This window comes from Charadrius vociferus, unplaced genomic scaffold (assembly GCF_000708025.1).
Source record: "Charadrius vociferus isolate BGI_N301 unplaced genomic scaffold, ASM70802v2 scaffold549, whole genome shotgun sequence".
Classification (NCBI taxonomy): Eukaryota; Metazoa; Chordata; class Aves; order Charadriiformes; family Charadriidae; genus Charadrius; species Charadrius vociferus.
In genome coordinates, this window is record NW_009650103.1 from 3,913,067 (window position 1) to 3,934,396 (window position 21,330).

Below are 21,330 nucleotides of genomic sequence, written 5' to 3' on the forward strand. Positions count from 1 at the left end.
GGGCAAAGCAGATTATTGAGAGCAAATGTGAAGCAATATGGAAATGGGGACTGATGGATACTGCAACAGCTAGGCTCTGTCTTCAGCAGAGCGGGAAGTGCACCTTTTCCATAAGGGGTTCAAACATCACACAAAACAAGCTAACCCCAAGATTTTACTCCCTCGCAACGGTGGCCACAGAACTTACCAGGGTTAACACTGCACACGTACAACAGCACGAACTAAAAGCAGTAGGTTTAAAAAAAACAAATGATTTGGACAAATCTTCAGATTTCAATGAATCTATAGAAAACAGATGGTCATTAAATCTATTTATTTGTTTGCAACCCCTTAATGAGATAGGGGTTAATTTCTAAACAAACCTAACATTCCCCATCAACTTCTACTGCATTAGAAGTGCTCATTCAAACAGTTACAACCATGCAACTTCCTTTTTTTTTTTTTTCTTTTAATTTTAAACAAGAAACCATTCATTTAGCTCCGCTGCAGGTTAAGAGCTCAAGACAGGCAATTTTCATCTAATCATACAGCAACAGCAACACATTAAGGCTGCCTGATCAACCTTTTGTGACGCTGAAATTAATTTGGCCCCTTACCGGGAAGCAGAATTCCAGATGCCAAACACTCCATCACTCGTCGCAATGCTTCCCCAGCACCCAAAGGTCTATTACAAGTACCTATAGATTTTTCACATATAAGCTCGAGTGGCTAGAAGACATTAAATTAAAATTAGTATGGACACAAGGGTAACTGTAACTGCAGTTAAATATGGATGGGTAGAGGGCAAGAATATTCACATCAGCTTACTTCATTTTTAACGCACTACAGGTCTAACAGACAGAGACGGCCATCCCAGAGGACAGTTTGTGGCACACGGATTTGTTCCCTGCACTAAGTCACCTTTTGAGGAAAGCAACTGCTCTCCATTAACTGCCCAGGAAGTCTATAAGGAGGAGGCTTCCAAAGCCAAGTCATGTGAGTATTTTCCTCCTCTCAAAGGGTGGTTAGTTCTGTGTGAGAGAACATACTGCCTCCCCTGACCTACAAAGTGTTCCTCTCTGGATATGCAGAACATTTGGCCCTCTCCAGACCGGCTACAGTGAAACGAGATCCTGTGGTAGGAGCAGCACTCTCACAGCAGCAGGGTATTTTTGAAAAGCTAAACTTGGAGGAAACAAGTGGGATTCTATTGCAAGCCCATGAGGATGTGCAAAGCCCATGACATTACACCTCTTTCCACGGTATCTGTACATCTTACAGACTGAACAAATACTCGCGTTCTTTTTCCTTCCCGCAAGCACTTTTCTACACAGGTGAGAGTTAGCGGGGAGTAGATGTTGGGGTTAAGGAGGAGTTTCACACAATGCACTGTTTTCTGCAGTCCAGACACTGCTACAGTTCTCAGGAGATCTGAGACCTGACCCTGGGGCCTTCAATTCTTTCTGTACTTACCCATCCTTTCAGTGGTGCCCATGTGGGGACTCTGTTGCACAAATCCCGCAGAATACGAAGGACAATTACACATGATTTTAGTCCATTTGCCCTGGCCTAAAACAAACAAAATGATTCCAATACACCTGCAAAAACCCGGCCTTCAATTTTGATTTTCTTTTTAAATGCACAGAGTCCTGGGATAGATTTTTTTTTTAATTGTTATTATTACTTAATACTTAATCAGCTTCATGCAAAATAAAAACAGTTATATAGAAGTAAAATGCTTCAATTTAGAGAGACATGTAAAAAAGGAAGCAAAATGTCAAGATTGCTTTTGTAGCCTCATGACAACTCTAGACCAGTCGGCTGTCTACCTGTCGCGTTTGCCCTTGTACAGTACAGCACTGAATCCGGAATTCTAGACCTTTGCTCTATTAGGGGCTAGCCAGAAATTAAAGAGGCATTAAAATTAAAACTGTCTCAAATTAAACCTCGTAAGGCTACAATAACAACAAGGTAAGAACAAATAGCCAACCTGAAACCATTTGGCGTGCCGCAGAGACGCCAAGGCCTCCAGGCATTTCTGCCTGTCCAATAAGTCCGGAGGATCTTTCATCGCAACATTATCTACTGGTAAAAATGGGATAAAAAGAGACAGATACAATTTGACCAAGGGGTTTCTGTCACAATACGAAAAGAGCGGCAGCATCTCAATGAGATAATAAGACTCCCAGAATTTAAGTGCACCATGTTATTTAATTTAAACAAGCCATTAAAGGTAGTAAATGTGCACATGTGCAACAGAAGCAAAGGCATTCACTCCTTGTAAAATAATAGTAAAGATGGCCACTGCTACAGACGATCTGGGATCTTATTAAAAATGTAGAACACATTTCAGGGCAGAAAATAGCTATATAGCACTTTTCCTTTTTTTTTTTGTTGGGTTATATTGGGCTTTTTTTTCCCCTCTTCTTTCCCTTCTTTGTGACTTTTATTCCACAAAAGTGGTGCAGAATTTCAAAGAGACAAGTTTCTTTTGATTTTTGTGGGGATATAGAAAAAAACGTAAAGAAAAACATTGAATATATTTGAAATATTATTGCATGAACAGTACTAGCCAATGTAATTCAATGAAAGAAATATACAAGAAAAGCTAGTGAGAAATTTTGCAGTTTGATTAGTCTTTCATATAACCAGAACATATGAAAGAAGGGAGTAAGTTTGGTAACTTCCAGATTATTAATGTATTAGAGAGGTAGTCCCCTCATGTAAACATCTGCTCTTCCCAACAGCAACTGAAGTCAACAGAGGAAATTCAAAGAAGGATTTGAGAGACAAGACACATATCGTCTGTGCAGCTTTACACCTTTTTCTTCCCCTCCCCCCCCCTTTTTTTATCCAGCATGCAAACAAACTGCTTTTAGCAGTCACATCCAAATCTATATTGAAGAACATGAGTCCTTTCTTCCCTAAATAATTATTTTTCTGTTATCTGAAAGAGTTATTAGCATCCAGACTCTCTGGAAACTGCACAAATGACAGACTTTGCATATCTGTGAAATCAGGTTAAAAAGATTTTAGTTTTTAGCTGACATGAGAAGAGCATATTGGAAGAACTAAGCGAATTCATGGCTCAGTTAAAACCTTGAGTATGTTATTTTCCTATGAATACACAATTACTCTTAATTTCAAAATAAATAATTTGGATAGACAGTCTTTTCATTATCCATAAAGGTCAATTCTGCAGGTCCTGAGACCTGTGCAGGTCTGAATGAGATACAATATCCATTCCAAACTAAAGACTATGCTAGATAAGCAAAATCCAGCAAGACTTATAAAATATGAGGACAAGTTTGGAGAAAAAAGTACCATCGGTTTGTAGTACAATTTATTAGTAACATCTCAAAGTATGTTTTTATAGGTTACTTTGGATAGTATTGGTTGCATGTGCAATTGCATCTTTAATGTTAAAGTTGCTTCACTTCCTATTCCTTTCAGTGGGAAGGTTACTCTGGTAAAAGCACATTATGTTACGGTGGATAAAAGAGCCCAAAGCCAAAAAAAAAAAACCAACCCCAGTGTAAAACTGAACAGAACCAGGTATCTTGTCTGACAGTTCATAGTTCGTACCTGCTGGCTCTGCCGTCAGCAGAAGCCTTAAGTGCTATAAGCTTATTTTCTAACCCCAATGAACTTCGCAGCAGATATTTGCATTGTTTCGTATCGCCCTCATCAACAGTATTGTAATATTGGGATTAATCACTCCTCTTGTCTGTTTTCAAATAAAAGCTGCAAAGTCTCATGGCACTGGATTTCTATGAGCACAAAACGTCACTTTGAAACACAAGATTTGCTTCTGAATTTCCTTTGCAGTTTCATTATTTTCAGGAGTAATGTTTTGTGGCACAAAATTACTAAATGTACATCTGTGTAGCTCTGTAAGAAAACTTTATTGTGGACAATATAAACATCTGCTTAAAGCTCATGTATTGTGTAAAACAACTACTGTCAATGGATGATCAGAATCTTATTTTAAAACGTTAGAAATGGCAAAGGTGACTGACTGCAAAACCATTAATTTCTTGCAATGAACTGGATCTTTAAATGCCTGGGGATTTTTACTTAGCATTGTACAAGGCTTTGCTAAAGCATGTTGCAGCCATCGATAAAGTAAATTATTTTTTGCTTTAAACTCCAAAACAAACAGAATGCTTGTAATCTGTCATTCACGTGAATTAAAAGGCTTTTCTATTCTTATAACGCTTAATCTGTTTTCAACAAGTTAGACTCTTACTGTTGCCTACAGGATTAAGGCTATTTCCAAAGCTCTAAATTACAAACATCTCGGAGAATTTTGCCAATTCCCAATTCAGTAGTAGTGTTCTGAGCACCTTTTGCAGGTGTTGCAGTCAGCCAGCTTTTGGGTGCAAGATTCTATTAAACAGAAAGATGAAGAGAACAGGCAGTGAAGAGGGCGAGCGGCTTGCAGCAGGCTCCCTTTCGACACCCTCGGGAGAATGGCATGTTTCTTCATGCTCTGCCAGTCAGGAAAGTGAGACCCAATCAAAATTTTCAAATGTGATTGCAAAGCTTTACTTCTTTCCTTGTGGTTTTAAGAAGGGCAACGATACAGGGAGTTTAATGAACAGTTAATAATAAATCCCTGACATTAGCTCACACTATGCAACACAGAATCAATCCTTCAATAATTCTCTCCCCACTTGCTGTGTGTGTTCTCTTCACACAGGAGCTGCCAACTTCATTCACTTGCAGCCAGCTGTATGAGGAGCATTTTCTTCTCCGCAGAAGCAAGGTAAGTCTGTGGCTTGTTGCCACTTCAACAGCACTTGGCACCTTTGGAGCATCACAGGCTGCGTCTGCCCAGCGAAGGCAGAGCAGAAGCAGACTGTTTACGCAGTAGTTCTCAAGGAGCAAGGTTGATTTCAGCCCCACTTTGGTAAATGAACTTGTTTATTTTTACACAAACTTGTTACTATACACTCAGTAACAACAACTGATTTGCAAGCTACAAGGGTCTGGTCAGGAAAGCCCAATTTATGTTTGATGCCGTGACTAAAAAATTTGGTTCCTTAAGAAGTTTAAATTTTAAACTGATGCAAAATGCAGGAATTTTAGGTGCTTGACTTCTCAAGTCACATGAGAAAGCAGAGCTTTATGGATAGCCATTTGTGAGAAACACTGAAATGCACACACACCCGTCTACTATTTATTTTTGCTAACAAGCAGCAAAAACAAATAGGACAAACACCACATCTTAAACATGAACACTTTTCCAGAGAGGTGGGGACTGAAGAGAAATCCAGGAATGTTTTTCGATACATTCTGACATCAGGGCATGAAGGCACACACAGCATTCCTACAGAACAAATGGGAGCGCTGGTCACGAGGCCCGGTGCGGCCCACCTCGCGGGCCGGGTTAGGGGACAGATTAGTGCCGATCACACCCACCCGAAACCTTGGTCAGTTTCGCCGCGCCGGGAGCGGCTCCAGCGCAACCCGCGGCAGCGCCTGGCACCCAACCGCCCATCTTACAGCCAGATGAAAGGCAAGTTGACAAGTGTTTTGAGCTCCTTCGTTCAAAAGAATGTATGGAATAAACTCAAAACATTTTTTAAAACTGCACAGGAAGTATATTTACTTTTGGTTGGCATTATTCAGGGGTATTGAAAAAATATGGCAGTACTGTCTTTAGAGAGCAAGGTATTCTCACCAGACAGTTCCTCTGGGTGCTTTCCCTTGGTATTAGATATGAAACTTTTTTGGTCTGAATCTAAGTGAAAGTGACCTAAATATAGTTGGAAATACTGTGGAAAAAAGTATTCCTTCCCTTTAAATTTACTTAGTGATATCTGCATAATATTTCACATACCTTTGAAAAGGAATGTGATAAAGGTCTCTGTTTAGTTGTAATGAATCGATATCAAAGAACCTGGGCTTTAAAACAAGATCCATTACCTTATTTAACTATCCTTATCAGCTGTACAGAAATGATAGCATAACACCGCTCTTGAGAGGTAGTAAAACCATTTTAAGTCTTAAAAAATTAGTACAGAATTTTGAGAAATATTTTAAGATACTGAAAACAAAATAGAACAGCTACGTTTTAAATATATGAAAGCATAAAAATCTAAATCCTCATTCAGTTTGAGATGAGTTTAGAAGTCCCTAGAGTTTACTGCCACAACGGCATCACTTTTTGCAAGAAAATACTTGGACGGAAGCCTTTGTGCAAAACTGTATCCTCTTGTGAGAATTTTACAAATCCTTTACCATCAAAATTTGTTCTGCACTTTGTGCTCGCTCTCATGAATGTGGATCAGCTGCAACAACTACAGGGCTGATCTCAGCATCTTTGGGATGTTCAAGAGCGACTGAAGTAATAGGCAATTTATTTTTAATCGTATTGCAAAAGAGCATGGTTACTGATTTGAGAATAAACAGACATTGCAATTCGGGAATCTTTGCCATTCATCTGTTTTGTAAGATTTTTCTGCATCCAACTGCTGCCAAAGTGTTAGATTTCATTTGAAAAGGGATCCTTCCTGCCATTGCCTCAAACAAAAATGAAGAGAAACTGACCAACGTTTCTCATTGTGTCGGTATTTCATGTGGGAGAAGGGACGAAGCAAAGGACTGGTGGCAAGTCTAGAAATGGGAAGAGAGCGACAGGGAGTTCCCTAGCCCACACGGGCCCGGCTGCCTCAGTTGTCATGACAGAGAGTGGCCAGTTGGTCAAAGGTCTGACATCATCCAGTGGCAAAGTTTCTAGGGATAGGTTTGGGAAGCAGAAGCAGAAATTACTGACAAGATTTTAAAAATAAAACAGAGTATGGCTACATTTGCTCTTCTCTATTTCTCTTGGTTTGTTTCCAACCTCATTGATGCTACAGTCAACATTCCTTTAACGAGGGGCATACAGCTGTATTGGACGTCACGCAGTTAGGGAGAAGGAACAGAAAGAACCTAAGTTACAGCTTTCTATATCTATTTTGCTGTAAGGACATGAGGTACAACGTTCCATTCAGAAGCAAAAGGGCTGTAGTGTAGCACTGTAACTTCAATTGTATCCCAGTTAGGAAATTCTTAAATACACATATGTATCATCAATTAATAAAAATTGAGGGCCAGGACAACATACTTGCGAGCTTTGCAGGAGAGGTTTTTTTTAAAGTAAAAACAAGAAACAATTTTGAGTTTTTCAAGATACTATGAACCAATCCCACTTGACTGACTTAATTTGAAAACAAGACTGTGCAGCACTGGGGCGCTCAAGAATTAACTAGCAAGTCTGAAAGAACAAACTATGATCTAATTGTGTGTCAAAGTTAACACGGTAGCAATATTGCTTGCAAATGAAAACTGCATATTTACATGAAAATTAAGTGATGGTTGTCTTTTTAAGGCACAAATAACATAACCTGTTGTGGCAATAGCCAATCTATTTAGTACATGACACACAATTAAAAACCTACTTCTCAGTTAACCCTGTGCTGCACAGTCAGGGCATTGAGATAGAACAGTCTTAAAAACAAGTTAAAACGCTCTGTGTACCTCCTTCCTTCTTCTCTGCTTCATCTCGAATGAGAGGGGATGTAAGTATCACCTTCAAAGTTAGCTTGGGTTCCTTTGTGTTACGAATAATAATAGCTGCCTCATTTACATGCTCCTCCACCAGATACTTTTCTTCTGTCAGTTTCTGAAAGTCACCAAGAAAGATTTCAAGAATCTCCCAGTCAACTGAAAAACTGCAGAATCTTTGTATGTGCATACGCCTTTTAACTAATGGAGAAGCCTACAAGACATTGCAATAACAAATAAGGCTTCCCTCATTAAAAACAAACAGGAAAAGCCCAGTAATATGCTTAAGAAAAAAAGGTCTGCAGCAAGTTTAGTGAGAATACTAAGTAGTTCCACTATATTATCAGTTTTTTAAAAAACTTAAAAAAAAAAAAAAGGCAGAAGCTGACTATCACAGCTGCTAGTGTGCAAGATACCGCCAGCAACTTTTGTTCTTAATAGGCACACACTTCTCTGGTAATGCTGCCTCTAAACATAAAAGCTCTCGTGTGCAGTATGACGAACACAGCCTGAACTGTCGGTGCAGACGCATGACAGGTTCTCGTGTGGAGCCGCACCAGCTCACTTAGTCCATGTACATGCCGTGAAGTATGACCAAATACACCTCAGCCATCTCTTGCCAACCCTAAGATATTCTTCAGATGCCCTAGCAACAGAGATTTCACCACCTCTCCAAATAGTCTATTTGATTCTTAGCCACGCATGTAATTTAGATGACCTGTTTTGCAACGAAAGTCCCCCTTGGTTCGGTTCCAATTACTTCTCATTCTACCTTTGGTAGCCGTATGAGACACTGAATCACTGTGCCTTTATAAATAACCACTGATGTCTTAAAGCTTACACCTGCATTTGGTCTTGACTTTTTCCAAACCGAGTAGTTTTAATTATGTGGTTTCTAGGTGCTCATTCTCACGCGTCTGATTTTCTGCATCTTGTCTGTCCATCTCTCTCACTTCCTTTCCACACAGCACTTGAAAACAGATGCAAGACACCACTGTCACCCACTTCATTCATTAATACCAACCCCGGGAGAGATCCCTGACAGTGCCTGGAAAACTTGACCTTCCTCTCTTGACAGCACACCAATAAATCGAGTGGTTTTTTAAATAACTTTCAATAAACTTTTAATTTCTTGCTTAGATTTCTTTTGTAGATAATACTACAACTGCCTTGTTCCATTAATGTGCATTGTATCAGAGTTCTCTCAAGTGATCTGTATCTGCAGGTCTTTCAGCAGTCCTCTCTCAGCCTCCAAAAGTGCAGAGATAACCACAGATGGTTCCGAGTCCTAGAGCTATTCCTTGTGTTTGTGAGTTTGTTTCAGCAAGACCATGTGGTTAGAACACATCTAACATATATTCTAACTTCTTTCCCCGTTGCAATCTGCGCTCCTCCAGCTCCTTTATCGTTGGGATGAAAGTGTTTAAAGCATCTGTTCCCTAGGAGCCTTCAAAGAAGCAAAGCAGAAGCTGTTAACATCTCTGTACCTCATTTACTCTTTTTGTCCACTAACGGGCCTACACCTTCCTTCTCCCTCCTGTATCTGATGCGTCTGCAGACCCTCTCACTGCCTTTTATGCCCATGATAGCTGTAGCTTGATTCATGAGTCAGATGCCTCTTACCTCACGTTTTCTGTAATCCTCTCCCTCACAATGCTTCCCCATAGGATCTTATCTACTTGTCCCTTGAACTTACTGCAGTCTTCACATCTTTTAATTAGCTCTGTTCTGCCATTCTCTCTTTTTTGAAGCATATGCTAACTTTTCTTATCACTTTCAACCCTTCTCATCTCACGCCTCACTACAAACAAGTAAAATTTACTCTTTACTACTCAATACATCCCTATCATTTTCCAACAAGTAAAATTTCCCCTTTGCTACTCAACAGATCCTTAGCATTTGCAGCTATGGATAGGGCCACATCTGCAGGCACATTATCTCATTAAAACAAGCCTTTTACGTGAACAAGTGAACAGTGAGAACAAACAGCTGCCAAGAATGGTAAAACACATACTGTATATGTGGAAATAAACACAAGGCAGAAAAGCTGATCAGGAGAAAAGCAGATCAAGTTTGGACACAGTTTAGAGAGAGGCATTTGCAGTGGAATACTTTAGGGCACGGTCTGTCAGTAACAGTGTATGTCAGTCTAGAAGCTGGACTGATTTTTCAGACTAAGAACTCTCAAAACCCTGCTTTAAAGAGACCAATTTTAGCTGTAAGTGGATGCCAACATCAGAATTAAATAGCCATAAATAAAAAGAATTAGGCGCTCATGATTAACATGAGCTAAAATGAGTGACCACTTAAAGTGACTTGTTCTCACTTCAGAAGTAGAGGCGTTCATCTTGGAACAGCCCAAGCAAAGCAAAGCAGCTGCAGTGTAGAACTTCAGGTTCAGGGGACAATAATACAGACCGACTCACATGCTCAAGCAGGGAAGATTTCTGGGACTGCATTTTAGCTCACATTAGTGGTTGGACTAGACAGCAAAAATCAGCTGGGTTAGTTACCAAACAGAAAGGCCAGCTGCCGTCATAGGAGAGCTGACATAAACAGGGATTAGGCAACAACAGGAATATGATGTTAAATTTTGTGAATAGCTACTTCCCGTCACCATATTAAACATGTCACACACCCTAGATGTTGTCCTAGATTCAAAGTGTATTTCTGTACTCTATATAACTTGTCTTTTTTCCTGGAACAAAATTCCAGCCTTTACCCAAATACAGCTTGCAGTGCTGTCAGCCATTGTTAGAGGACTACCCTAAATTAACTCACCTGAATTTGAGCTGGGAGATTGTCTTTAACTATACATAACAAGGTCTTTGTGGGTTTTTCTTTGCACATGAGAACCAGCTCCAGATCCATATCATCTTTTATCAGCAAGCCCTTTGCAACCAAGCCAATTCTCATAACACCACACAACGTCCGACCGCCTTGGTCCCTGGAAATGAAACAATTTGGAGTAATTAAAATGGTATTTTCACACATTCAAAATACTTGTATTATCCTACCACAGTGGGGAGATAAACAGATGGGACTGATGACTGTGCTACAGTGGTGCATCACTGATCAGAAAATCAAAAGCACAGGTTCCTTTTATGCAAGTAGCTCCTACGAAAAAATTAATTGAAACACTGATTTGCAAATGACACGAAAGCAGAAGTTGCCTACCCCAAGTCACAAAGCTCAAAAAAGCCCAAATTCACTATCTGCAGATCTACCAAAAGAGCAGAATAATTAATCTAGAGGTGGTCTCTGACAGAAAACCTGTTTTCAGAAGTGATCCGAGTTGTCTTTTAGGGACACTCCAACTTGGCCATGTTTAATGTTTCTTTTAGTTGATCCACACATTCAAACCTTTATCTTTAAAACTATACAACCAACTTCTGAAGTTTTAGCCCATACTACAAACTGGTATTTCAGAAAAGCTTCTAATTTTAGAGAGTCTTCCAGGCACAATTCCTTCAACAAGTCTTACCACTGAAACCTACAGGAATAGAGGTCTGACTACGCGTTTTCACTCTCCAGCTAAAGTTTAGGGGAACATTTAAGAGCCACAGTAAACATAACTTTCAAAACAACGTTAAGAACACTTTAGTTTTGAGTACTGAGAGAAAGACTGCAACAAAAACTGCTTCGTAGACTAGAATTGCTTAAAAACGCCAAGAAAAATTCAAGAAACGCATCTTTGACAGTCCAGCTGCCGTCACCAGCTATTGCCACATAGTGCATCTCACTAGCGGCACATCACTGTTATAAAAGCAGAAAGCACGTAATCACCTCAGCCAGAAAGGCAGCACCCCTGTTCACAGCATCCTTTCCATCCAGAGGGGTGGACTGGATACAAGCCAACAAAAAAACCAAACCAACCAAAGGAAAAAAACAACACCAACCTAAAAAAATATCAAAAAAAAACCCCAAACCCAAAACCCGGTGATCAAAGGTCATCGCATAGATGCTACGCTTCACTCAGAAGTATCTTCCATCTAATAATTGTACTGTCTTTATCGATGTATTTTAAATGGAAAGGCAGGAACAGGAACCTAAACCATAGATAGAAGAAAAGAAGGTATGACACAGAAAACGAAGTGGCAATCCCAAACCAGTTACCAGCCCAGGAATAGCCAGAAGCAAACTAACAAACTGTTACAAAACTAAGCAACATCTCAACTTCCACCCTGGAACTATGCTATTTTAACGGTATCTGGATGCAAATTTGTGAGAAAATGCAGAACTCCTCTAGATACGGCTTGTAACTAACATAGATATTTTAAGTTACATGTTTTTCTACAATGTAAGCCCCTTTTAGCTTGTGAAGTGATAGTAAAATAATTTGTCCCAAACAAAGGCATAAATATACAAACTATTTTATATGTATAAATAATACACCAATGTTCACAAAAACTGTACTCTAAATTTATAACAGAGCACAAGCATGAAAAATCCTGCATGCACACGTGTAAAAGCAAGCCTGGCCAATCGTCTCAAAAGTATTTACTGCAGGCTTGGCTTTAAATTCCCCCCCGCCCTGAAGAATCCATTCTGCACCCATTTCACCCACATCAGAAGGCACCAAAGAACGTCACCAGTACTGATAGAAGTCACCAACAAAACATACAGCACACTGAGTATCAAGGACTGTTCTTCAGCAAAACACTGAGTTTAAATACTTCCCCCGAGAAGACGACAAAACTTAATTGCCCATCTGTGGAGAAGCAGCCTATCGATCCTCTACAATTACTCTCTGCTATGAATACAATCACACTGTCTTAAACCAATTTATACGTTAATTTATGTAGAAATATTTATTATTTGAAGTGTTTTGCTATTTCTATTTGAATAAATTTCACACCAAGAAGAGTAACATCACAGCTCAGCCTTACACAAAAATGCCACTGATCAGACTTGAGTCTGTTGAATATTTATTAGGGAACACAGAAAGCCACAGGCATCAAAATGAGGCACCATTTGTGTATTTACTTTTCCAAGGCTATCGTACGACGGCCTTCATGCTGCTCAGCATTTCCTGTGTGGATCAGCACATTCAGAGTAGGTGGTGCTGCATTTAAACTCCAGGCAGAGCAAGCAGTTTCTTTCAATAGCTCCCAAGCCCACACCACCACCCCACAGCTAATCAAAGACAAGCTTAAATGTGAAGAAGGAAACCTGTGGAAAAACACAGTCTACTAAGACTTGAGGACTCTTCTGTAGAATTCACAATACTATTGGGAAACCAGATCATGTCACGAAGGCTTTCTGCTCCTCCCAGCCAGACAAATCTCCTCAGTTAATATAGCACATTTCTTGTTTCTAAATTGAAGTACACCTGGACAGCAAGGTACGGCAGGGCTTTGTACCTTATTTCCTGAATGCTACTCTAAAAATTTATGAGAGACTTGGAAATGACAAAGAACCACATTATTATGATAAAATAGGAAGCAATATTTCCCTTTGGAATTTTCAGATATATGTCATAATGCATTTAGGAATAACTGATAAATACAATGGTAATCGCTGTCTCTTTCATTCTGTACCAGTAAATGGAATTTTCAGTTTAAAAACTGATACAGTCTTCCTGATTCAGAGTTAGATCTTCCTCTGTTACCTGCACCGAGTTGTATCTTACTCCAGAAGTATTTCCATCTGTTACTGCTAGAGTAGGCTATACTTCCACCATCCCAAAACGTAAACAACTTAACATATATATTGCTTACAGAACTACAAAAATTAAAAAAAGGCCTCACAATAAACCTTTCACTGCCATAAAAGGTGTAAGAAAACATAACAAATGTATATGAAAAAGACTATGCTTTCTTTATCAGTTTTAATATCAGACCTTACTGGGCAACGCCCACGCAGCAGCAGACTTTCTTAATATTCCATGCGTCATCAGAAAGAAAACGGGAAGAGTCCTTTGACTACATCTCTAGTGCTGGTTATGCTACTGTATGTAACCAGATTAAGTGCCAAGAAGTTCAATGGAGAAGTACTATATCACGGGAAGAGCAGGGAACTGGAATTCGGGTTTTTCAAGTCATGACAAATTGGCTGTCGGTCTCCTGGCGCTCCACTTCCTCACCTGTGACCTGGACAGACACTTACCCGGGTTGAAGAGCATGTGAAACAAATTGTCCAAGAAGCACTGAAGAGCCAGAAGTGCCCAAGTTAAAAAGTTTTACACTGAGAAATTTAAAAAAAAAAAAAAAAAAAAAAAAGCCAGTTGTTCCTGCTTCTTCCTCTACTACGGGAATTATGCTAGAACAACAAAACTCGGCACCACATCAGGGAGTAGACTGGGATGTACAGCAAACAAATGTTTCAGTCAGTAGCGAACTACATAATTACACTGGGTTTGGCTGGGACAGAATTAAATTTCTTCATAGTCACTTGTACGGAGCTATGTTTTGGATTTGTGCTGAAAAGAGTGTTGATAACACAGGGATGTTTTAGTTATCGCTGAGCAGCGCTTACACAGGCTGACGGCCTGTTCTGCTCCTCACACCGCCCCCCAGCGAGGGCTGGGGGGGCACAAGGAGCTGGGAGGGGACACAGCCGGGACAGCTGACCCCCACTGACCAAAGGGATGTTCCATGCCATGCGATGTCACACTCCGCAATAAAAGCTGGAGGAAGGAGGAGGAACAGGTGGATTCATTCACATGTTTGGAGTTACGCATTTGTCTTCCCAAGTCACCGTTACGCATGGTGGAGCACTGCTTTCCTGGGGATGGCTGAACACCTGCCTGCCCGCGGGGAGCAGTGAATGAATTCCTTCTTTTGCTTTGCTTGCACGGATTTTGCTCTGCCTATTAAACCGCCTTTATCTCAATCAACAAGTTTTCTCACTTTCACCCTTCCGATGCTCTCCCCCATCCCAGCGGGGGGAAGTGAGCGAGTGGCTACGTGGTGCTGAGCTGCGAGCTGCCTACTGTGGTTAAACCGCAACAATAGTAGAAGGTAATGGATCCTTAGATAAGTTGGTTTGCTGGATAAACAATAGAAGTTTATAAAAATCTTTTTTGTGTGTCCTAAACTGAAGGAGCCCCTAAGCTGCCTGGCTGTGGATTTGCACTTGTGCGTTATGGGGACATAAATTCACTTGTAATTGCTGAAAAGTTTGTCTGCGAAATGCAACTTCACAACATCACAGTAAAATAAGTAACGAAACAGAGAGCAACTGCTGCCCGTATTTGGCTTATTACTATTCCCTGCACTCACCCTACATGCTCCCACCTCAAAAAAGTGCAAATATATCCACTTCCTCCTATGAACATTCACATGCAACAGAATCAAAGTAACACTATGACTCTTATTTAGATGGAAAGGAACCCATTCAGAGCAGCACAGTAACACATTATGAGGCTCAACTCACTCACTTGGCATTGCTTTCTGCAGCTTCCTCCTTTGCTTCCACATCACCCTCACATTTTGTAGACTTGTTCTTTTCATCCATCCAGTCAGACACATGTTTAAGGGCACATTCTACTGTTGATACCATGTTCTGGACAGCTTCAAGTTCCTCTGGAGATGGATAAATGGTTGAATGTTTCACCATTACATGGCGGTCATCATTAGCAAAAGATCGGATAGATCTCTGTTATGAAGTGGGAAACACGGGGAGGAAAAAAAGAACAAAGTTATTGGATTATCAACAGAAGGACATTGCCTGAATGGGAATCCTCCCTGACAGATGTAGGAAAGTGTTTTATGATAACCATTTTTATAATCATGGAGGAGCAATTTCTCATCTTTATTTAAATAAATTTTTTTTTTAAAAAAAAGAAACCAAATATCAGTGCAAAATCAGCATTAAGCTGGTAAAACATGCAAGATCGTGGGTGGGTTTTACGGCACCTGACATTTGATGCCTAAATTCAACTCTTCTAGAATCCTTTTGTTGGCTACTAGGAGGAACAGGCACACCTGGAGCACAGTTCATGTCTATCAGGCACATCTGGAGCAGAGTTTATGTTTATATCTACTTTAGGATGAGATTAATTGTGCGTTAGAAGTACATTTCCCCACCTAACCACATGTGACTACAGAAGTCTAGACTACTATATCAGATTAGCTGCTACAGACATCTAAAAATTAAGCAACCTGAATTTCATCTTTTGTCTGGTCTGTCCATCGTAAGTGGAAGTTATGACACTGTGTACACTAGTCACAGAACAGAAAAAGGGAGAACTTAGGTCTAGGACTAGACAAATCTCTGTACTCCAACATATAGCTATGGCGGATACAAAATAGGGTCAAGACCTATAGTATGCATTACTCCGTCTGCAATGGCCAGAAATGGGGTTTCTACAGCTTGTCCTTTCATAACTTCCCCCCCTCATTTTCTTTTTTCTCATAGTCATTGTTTTGCTCACTTCTCCCTGCCCTACTCTCCAAGCTTCTCTTCGCAAAGAGGCCACGGTCTGGCTGGCTGGGTGCAAGGTGAGCGTGCTGGAGCAGGGGACCAAAAAAACCTGAGTTTCATGCCCAGTTTTGCAATAGACAATCGAGGATCTTGGGCAACTCATTTCACTATTAAGTGTCTCCGAGGTACCTCATCCTTTGACTAGCTTGTTTATTTAGATTAAGCTTTCAAAGTGAGTGAGAAATCACTTAGGCCCTGATCTTGCCTGAAGAACCTACATCCCATGGAGATACAACCTGTGAGCAATAGTACTGAGAGAACAGTGGGCTTCCCTACCCTGGAATACTTGCAGGAATTAAAGAGTTCCTGAAACCCAGTGATCTTTGTTGGGCTGTGTCACCCTTCAGCAGCTGGATAGCTCAGAGCGAAGAGAAAAGCCACGGTCCTTATCCCAAAAGGTAACCAACCTCCTTTCAAGGTAGGGAAATTCAGAACATAAGTATTCCAGGGTGAGAGCAGACTGAGTAAAGCATGTCGAAAGGAGGGCAGACAAGGAGAACACAGAGAAGATTCTTATTTTGTAAAAGGCATTTATACTCTCCAAATACAACTTTGCATATTCTGGATGTGCCAAGTACAGCCGCCTCTCATCAATTTTAGCTAGAGACATGGCAACACACCTTAGAACAAGACAATTAAATAGCTATTCCCTTACGGTTTTGTTACTGCTGCAGATGAAGTCATAGGCAACACATATTACTGCGAGAGGCTTAGCAAACTGCACAGGGATTTACAAAGGCATGAATGAAAATGAGGGTAACTTGGTATGTCTTTAAAGAAATAATGTCTTTAAAAATTGAAAGAATAAGAAGAGATTAGAGTGCTAATTAGAAGAGTTTGCAGTGAAATTCAAAGTCCCGAGTGATACTGCTGAGGAAGGTAAACTTAAGTGGTTGGGTAACTTGTGCTAGGAAGCTATGGTTTGTCACACACTATCCAGGTAAGACTTATTTGATCTAAGCAGTGACTCAGACCAGCTGCGATCACAGCACAGACCTCTGGCAAGAGCAGCTCTAAGTCTTGCTCTCCACAGACACACCGATTGCTGCTGAAAGCCTCCCAGAACTTGGAATCATCAACCAAAAATCTCTGTCCTTAAATACTTTAACTAGGTTTCATTTTCCCCTCTACTTCACGGGTTCGTCACAATACACAGTTAGGGACAAAAAGGACCTTTGAAGGATCTCAAAGGCGTCTGGGTTGAATCCCTGTTAAGGAACCGGTCATGATTTCCTGGTTCATTGCATTCACTAGGTCCCTTCTGTCGAAGGTTGATGTGACATCATTCCTTTCCTAACTTCTGCGCTCCTATCCAGATGGACAATTAAAGTAGTCAAAGTAGTCAACTCATCAGCCAGGGTCTGGTATTATGCCCTGTACTCTCATAGGTTGCAAAATGCTTCCAGGAGGTCCCTCTTGTGGCTTATCCGCAACATGGATACAGAAAGAAGCTGCAGTTCAGCAGTGAAAACCGACAAACTGGATTTATTCACTCACCCCCAACATCTCTTATCTCATGAAATATCAATTAAGAAAAACAGTCAAACAGGAACAAATTAGTAACTCATAAACTAGAAGACATGTTTTTTCTAATGAAGAACGTCTGACAAGACGGATTTTTCATTACAATTTAGGCCAAAAATAATAGAAAAATGGGACACTATTTAAAATACAATATATTGACAACTCTGCTTTGTCAAGTGTTCTTCCTCACTTTGTACTCTGTAACTGGTAAAAGTCTCATCTTAGGTCTTTTTTTTAAAAAAAACCAACAAAACAAAACATAAATATAAATGCACAGCCTACCAGCAGCAATCAGCTACACAAACATTAAAAGAAGTGTATTTAAAATTTATTGCATTTATTCTCATTTCCACTCTCTTAGTAATAACCCTTAGAGGGCTTAAAAAATATACAAATATGCTTAAATTGCTCTCCACAGATATTTTTCAGGAACTGGGTAGGTTTATTGCCTTTTTGTGAACACATCTTCAGACTCTTACCATCACAATACTTCATACTTGCACAGCTTTACAAATTTAACATCTCAGACATTCCCAATTTGTGAGCAATACCAGGCAAATTAGAAGTGACTCCTTAATTAAACTATATACACCAACTATATTTGACTACACACATTTCATCTATGCTACTAACAAAGTCTGCATAGAACCACAACCAGTCAGGTTTTCACACACGCTCACATAAATAGGAATAACCAACACTTGCTTTTGTGAGGAAGAGGTAGAGGGGGAATATCAGCATTTGGTTATGCAATCTGCAAGTTCAAGGTCACCTATGCTGTTTGCTACAGCTTGCTAATGCCAGTTTTATTAGAAAACCTTATGAGCATCCCCTTCATTCATATTTAATAATTCATGTAATGCAGGCTCACAAGACAACTCTCTGGTTTTAAGAGGCTGACAATATATCAAACCTCATTTGCTTTGCTCAAAGCAGGTAGTACCATCTCTAGTCCAGTGCAAGGTCAGAAAATCCCCTTACTCTGGTTTCATCAGCCCCATGCAAGACTGTCAGCAGAGAGTATTTTTAATGCAACCCCATGAAAGATGACAAATACCTACCATGGTTTGTTAGTGTTTCAGCTCTCTCTCTCTCCCTTTCTCCTTTTCCCTCCTCCTCGGTGTCTTTGCTAAGCACTGTTTTGCCTGACAGAACCTCTTCATAAGCCTCTCAGTCCCTTGACAGCTCAAGAGTTCATACAGCCGAGATGCTCTGGGAGTCACTTTCTGTAATTCACCTGCAAGAAGAGAAACAACTTGAAACCAGAAGAAACAGCATGTTAATTTCAGTAAGTGTTCAATGCAGCACATTAAGTCAAACCACTGATTAAAGCAAGCAGGCTTCAAGATGGGGAGGCAGTCACTGAACCATTTATTCCTGAACAACAAGCAGATGTCACTGTGGAAAGCAACTTTTTGTAATGTGCCCACACGTATGTAATGACTTTTCCATGCCAGTTAGAGCTTATCTCGGTGTGGTTTGTCAGCCACCTGGCAATCGAAGTTTCTGAAACGACGAAGACAGGAAATCCAACATCTCAAACATGCTCTGTGTGAAACCAGCTCAAGAAGTCTCTATTTTTGTGTCGCGTGCGCATTAGGAATCAAACACATTATATTTAATTATCAAAAAGTAATTATCTGTTGAAATCCCCAGTGTAGCCCTCAATCCTGAATGTGACAGATGCTGTACAACAAGAACTAAGACTTCAAGTGGCAATAACTGTAAGTTGTTACTTAAAAAAAGACAAGCGCATTATAACAAACTGAAGATGTAAGACGTGTGAGAATGTTCAGCTGAAATCATCCACACCGCCTTTTCTGCCCTTGCACTGCTTTTCACAGCACACAACATTTAGAAGATCCTGCAAGAGGAGCCCTCTTGTACTAAACTGGGAAACAAACACCAGCACTGGCAGCAGAAGGAACTGCAAATAAACGCTCTGCAAGACGAGAGCAGAGCAGAATAACAGCACAGGTAATGCGAGAGAGGAAAGCATAAGCTTATTCCGTAGCCAGACACTCTAGTCCTTGCAGAAAACTCCTGTTTTCCTTTTACTGTACGTATTGCTGCATCAGCTTTTCAGCACCATTTTGAAGCAATTGGAAACCCAGTCAGTAAATTTCTGCAGACTGACACACACACTCAAATGTTTTCCTTTCCTCCTATATGTCGATCCTCCTTCTCTAGCAATATCTTGCGTATTGTCTGTCAGAGGATCCTGACATTGTCAGAGATTAAAAGCATGCTTGGCAACAGCAGAGGGATAGGCAAGATGACTTGAAAGCCAAGTAGCTGCTTAAACCTCAGGGGTGCGGCAGGGAATAATTAAAATATTGCAACCCATAGAGATTTGAACATGCCAGGGGAAGGGCAACAGCAAATCCTACTTCGCTATTTTCCTAGTTAAGAAGTGAAGCTGGTTTACAGAACCTATAGCTTTGGCAGCAAGTGCCTAATAGTCATTTGTTTGTATCTCACACCACTGAATGTGGGATGTAGAACTGGGTAAAACAAAAAGCAGCCAGACAAGTACACTGTGCAGGGGTCTGTCTGCTCCAGCAGCTAAAGACTGCCAAGGAAGAGACCCCAAGAGAGTTAAATGCAGTCACACTAAAAATACTCAGTAAAAATACTGAAGAACCTCACTTCTTATCACAAAGGCTATATACCCTACCAGGGTATATTAACACTCTACCAAACTGCTTCCCAGAAGCAAACAAAGAAGGGGATGTTCTTCCATCGGACCAGACTCAAGTCTTATAAGATCCTGAAACCCAAGCAGGCACAGCTGGGAGGAAAACTAAGGAAAGATTACTGCTTTGGCACTGTTTATTCTATGAGCTAGTCATAAGCTCTTCCACACTTTCACCATCTCCAGAAGCAACCAGACTCTTTACAAGGTCTCTTTGTTTTGCTTTTCTATAATAATAATATGCTTTTTGAGTCAGTAGATGGCAAGCTAGAGAGACTTTTATGAGACACGTTTCCAGATCCTCTATCTATTTCAAATTAGTTCTCTCTTCAAACTAAATTCCAGCTATCTTCACATACTCTTCTTCCCTGCGACTCCTACATTTCACATTTCCAGTTTGCTCTCTTCTTTGGTAACTGTAACTTGGCAATTCCAGGCAGAGAGAAGGGCACTGGAATGTGTTGCTGACTTCAGCATATGCCCAGTACAGTGTCTCTAGACTCCAAGCAACACTCCAGCCTGCACTCCCTCCGAAGACTACCGCAAGCTGTTGCTTATCAGCTTGTACAGTGTATTGAAAGCAGATGGACAAAGATAGCTGGCTGCGCAAATTCTCCTGCTTCAGTAAACTGCTGAGCAGACTGTTGTCTAGAGGGTGAGTCTGCAAACTACCTCACAAGCTCTGGAAACAGACGTACCTCAGGGGGCAATTCTGGAAGTGCTGAGTGCTTTTGAGTGTTCTTTGAAAATCTGAAACAGACCGAAAACAAATGTTTCATATCTATGATGAGGGTTAATCTTCTGCTGGACAGATGAAGCAAACAAACACCAACACGTCTCACTACTCTGCCTTAAGCGGGTAGCAACCATCTTGTTTTCAAGACGGGTTCAAGTTTCAGTAACAAGTAAAAGCCGTTGGATGACGGTATCTATAAGCGTGATTCTACCTGCCCTTTTTCTCAGCATTGAGTGGCTGAGGTCAGGGCATATACAGCTGAATTACGAAGGGATCTTTATTATAAGGCTCAGAAAGCTGGAAAAAAAATCCTGAAAGTTGAGTTGAAGCTGATATACAATCTCTTTCAAGTCATTAACATCCTAAGAATATTTCACAGATATGCACACAGGAGTGAAAACCTAATACAGTTCAG

General features: G+C 40.5%; 1 protein-coding gene across 2 annotated transcripts in view; it reads right to left on the bottom strand.

Annotated features, from left to right (window-relative positions):
* The window catches only part of STRBP (spermatid perinuclear RNA binding protein), a 33,697-nt gene extending 14,975 nt beyond the window's left edge, over positions 1-18,722 (bottom strand). Inside the window, exons 1-7 of one of the 2 annotated variants that reach the window (XM_009892277.1) lie at positions 18,546-18,722; positions 14,915-15,132; positions 10,315-10,480; positions 7,507-7,651; positions 1,970-2,064; positions 1,453-1,548; positions 597-708 (exon numbers count right to left, since the gene is read on the bottom strand). In XM_009892277.1, coding sequence (XP_009890579.1) covers positions 597-708; positions 1,453-1,548; positions 1,970-2,064; positions 7,507-7,651; positions 10,315-10,480; positions 14,915-15,132; positions 18,546-18,548 — 835 coding nt within the window. In that variant the 5' untranslated portion in view covers positions 18,549-18,722. The remainder of the gene's footprint in view (positions 1-596; positions 709-1,452; positions 1,549-1,969; positions 2,065-7,506; positions 7,652-10,314; positions 10,481-14,914; positions 15,133-18,545) is intronic. The other variant, XM_009892278.1, reaches the window with a different exon arrangement.
* Between the last annotated feature and the right edge of the window lie 2,608 nt (positions 18,723-21,330).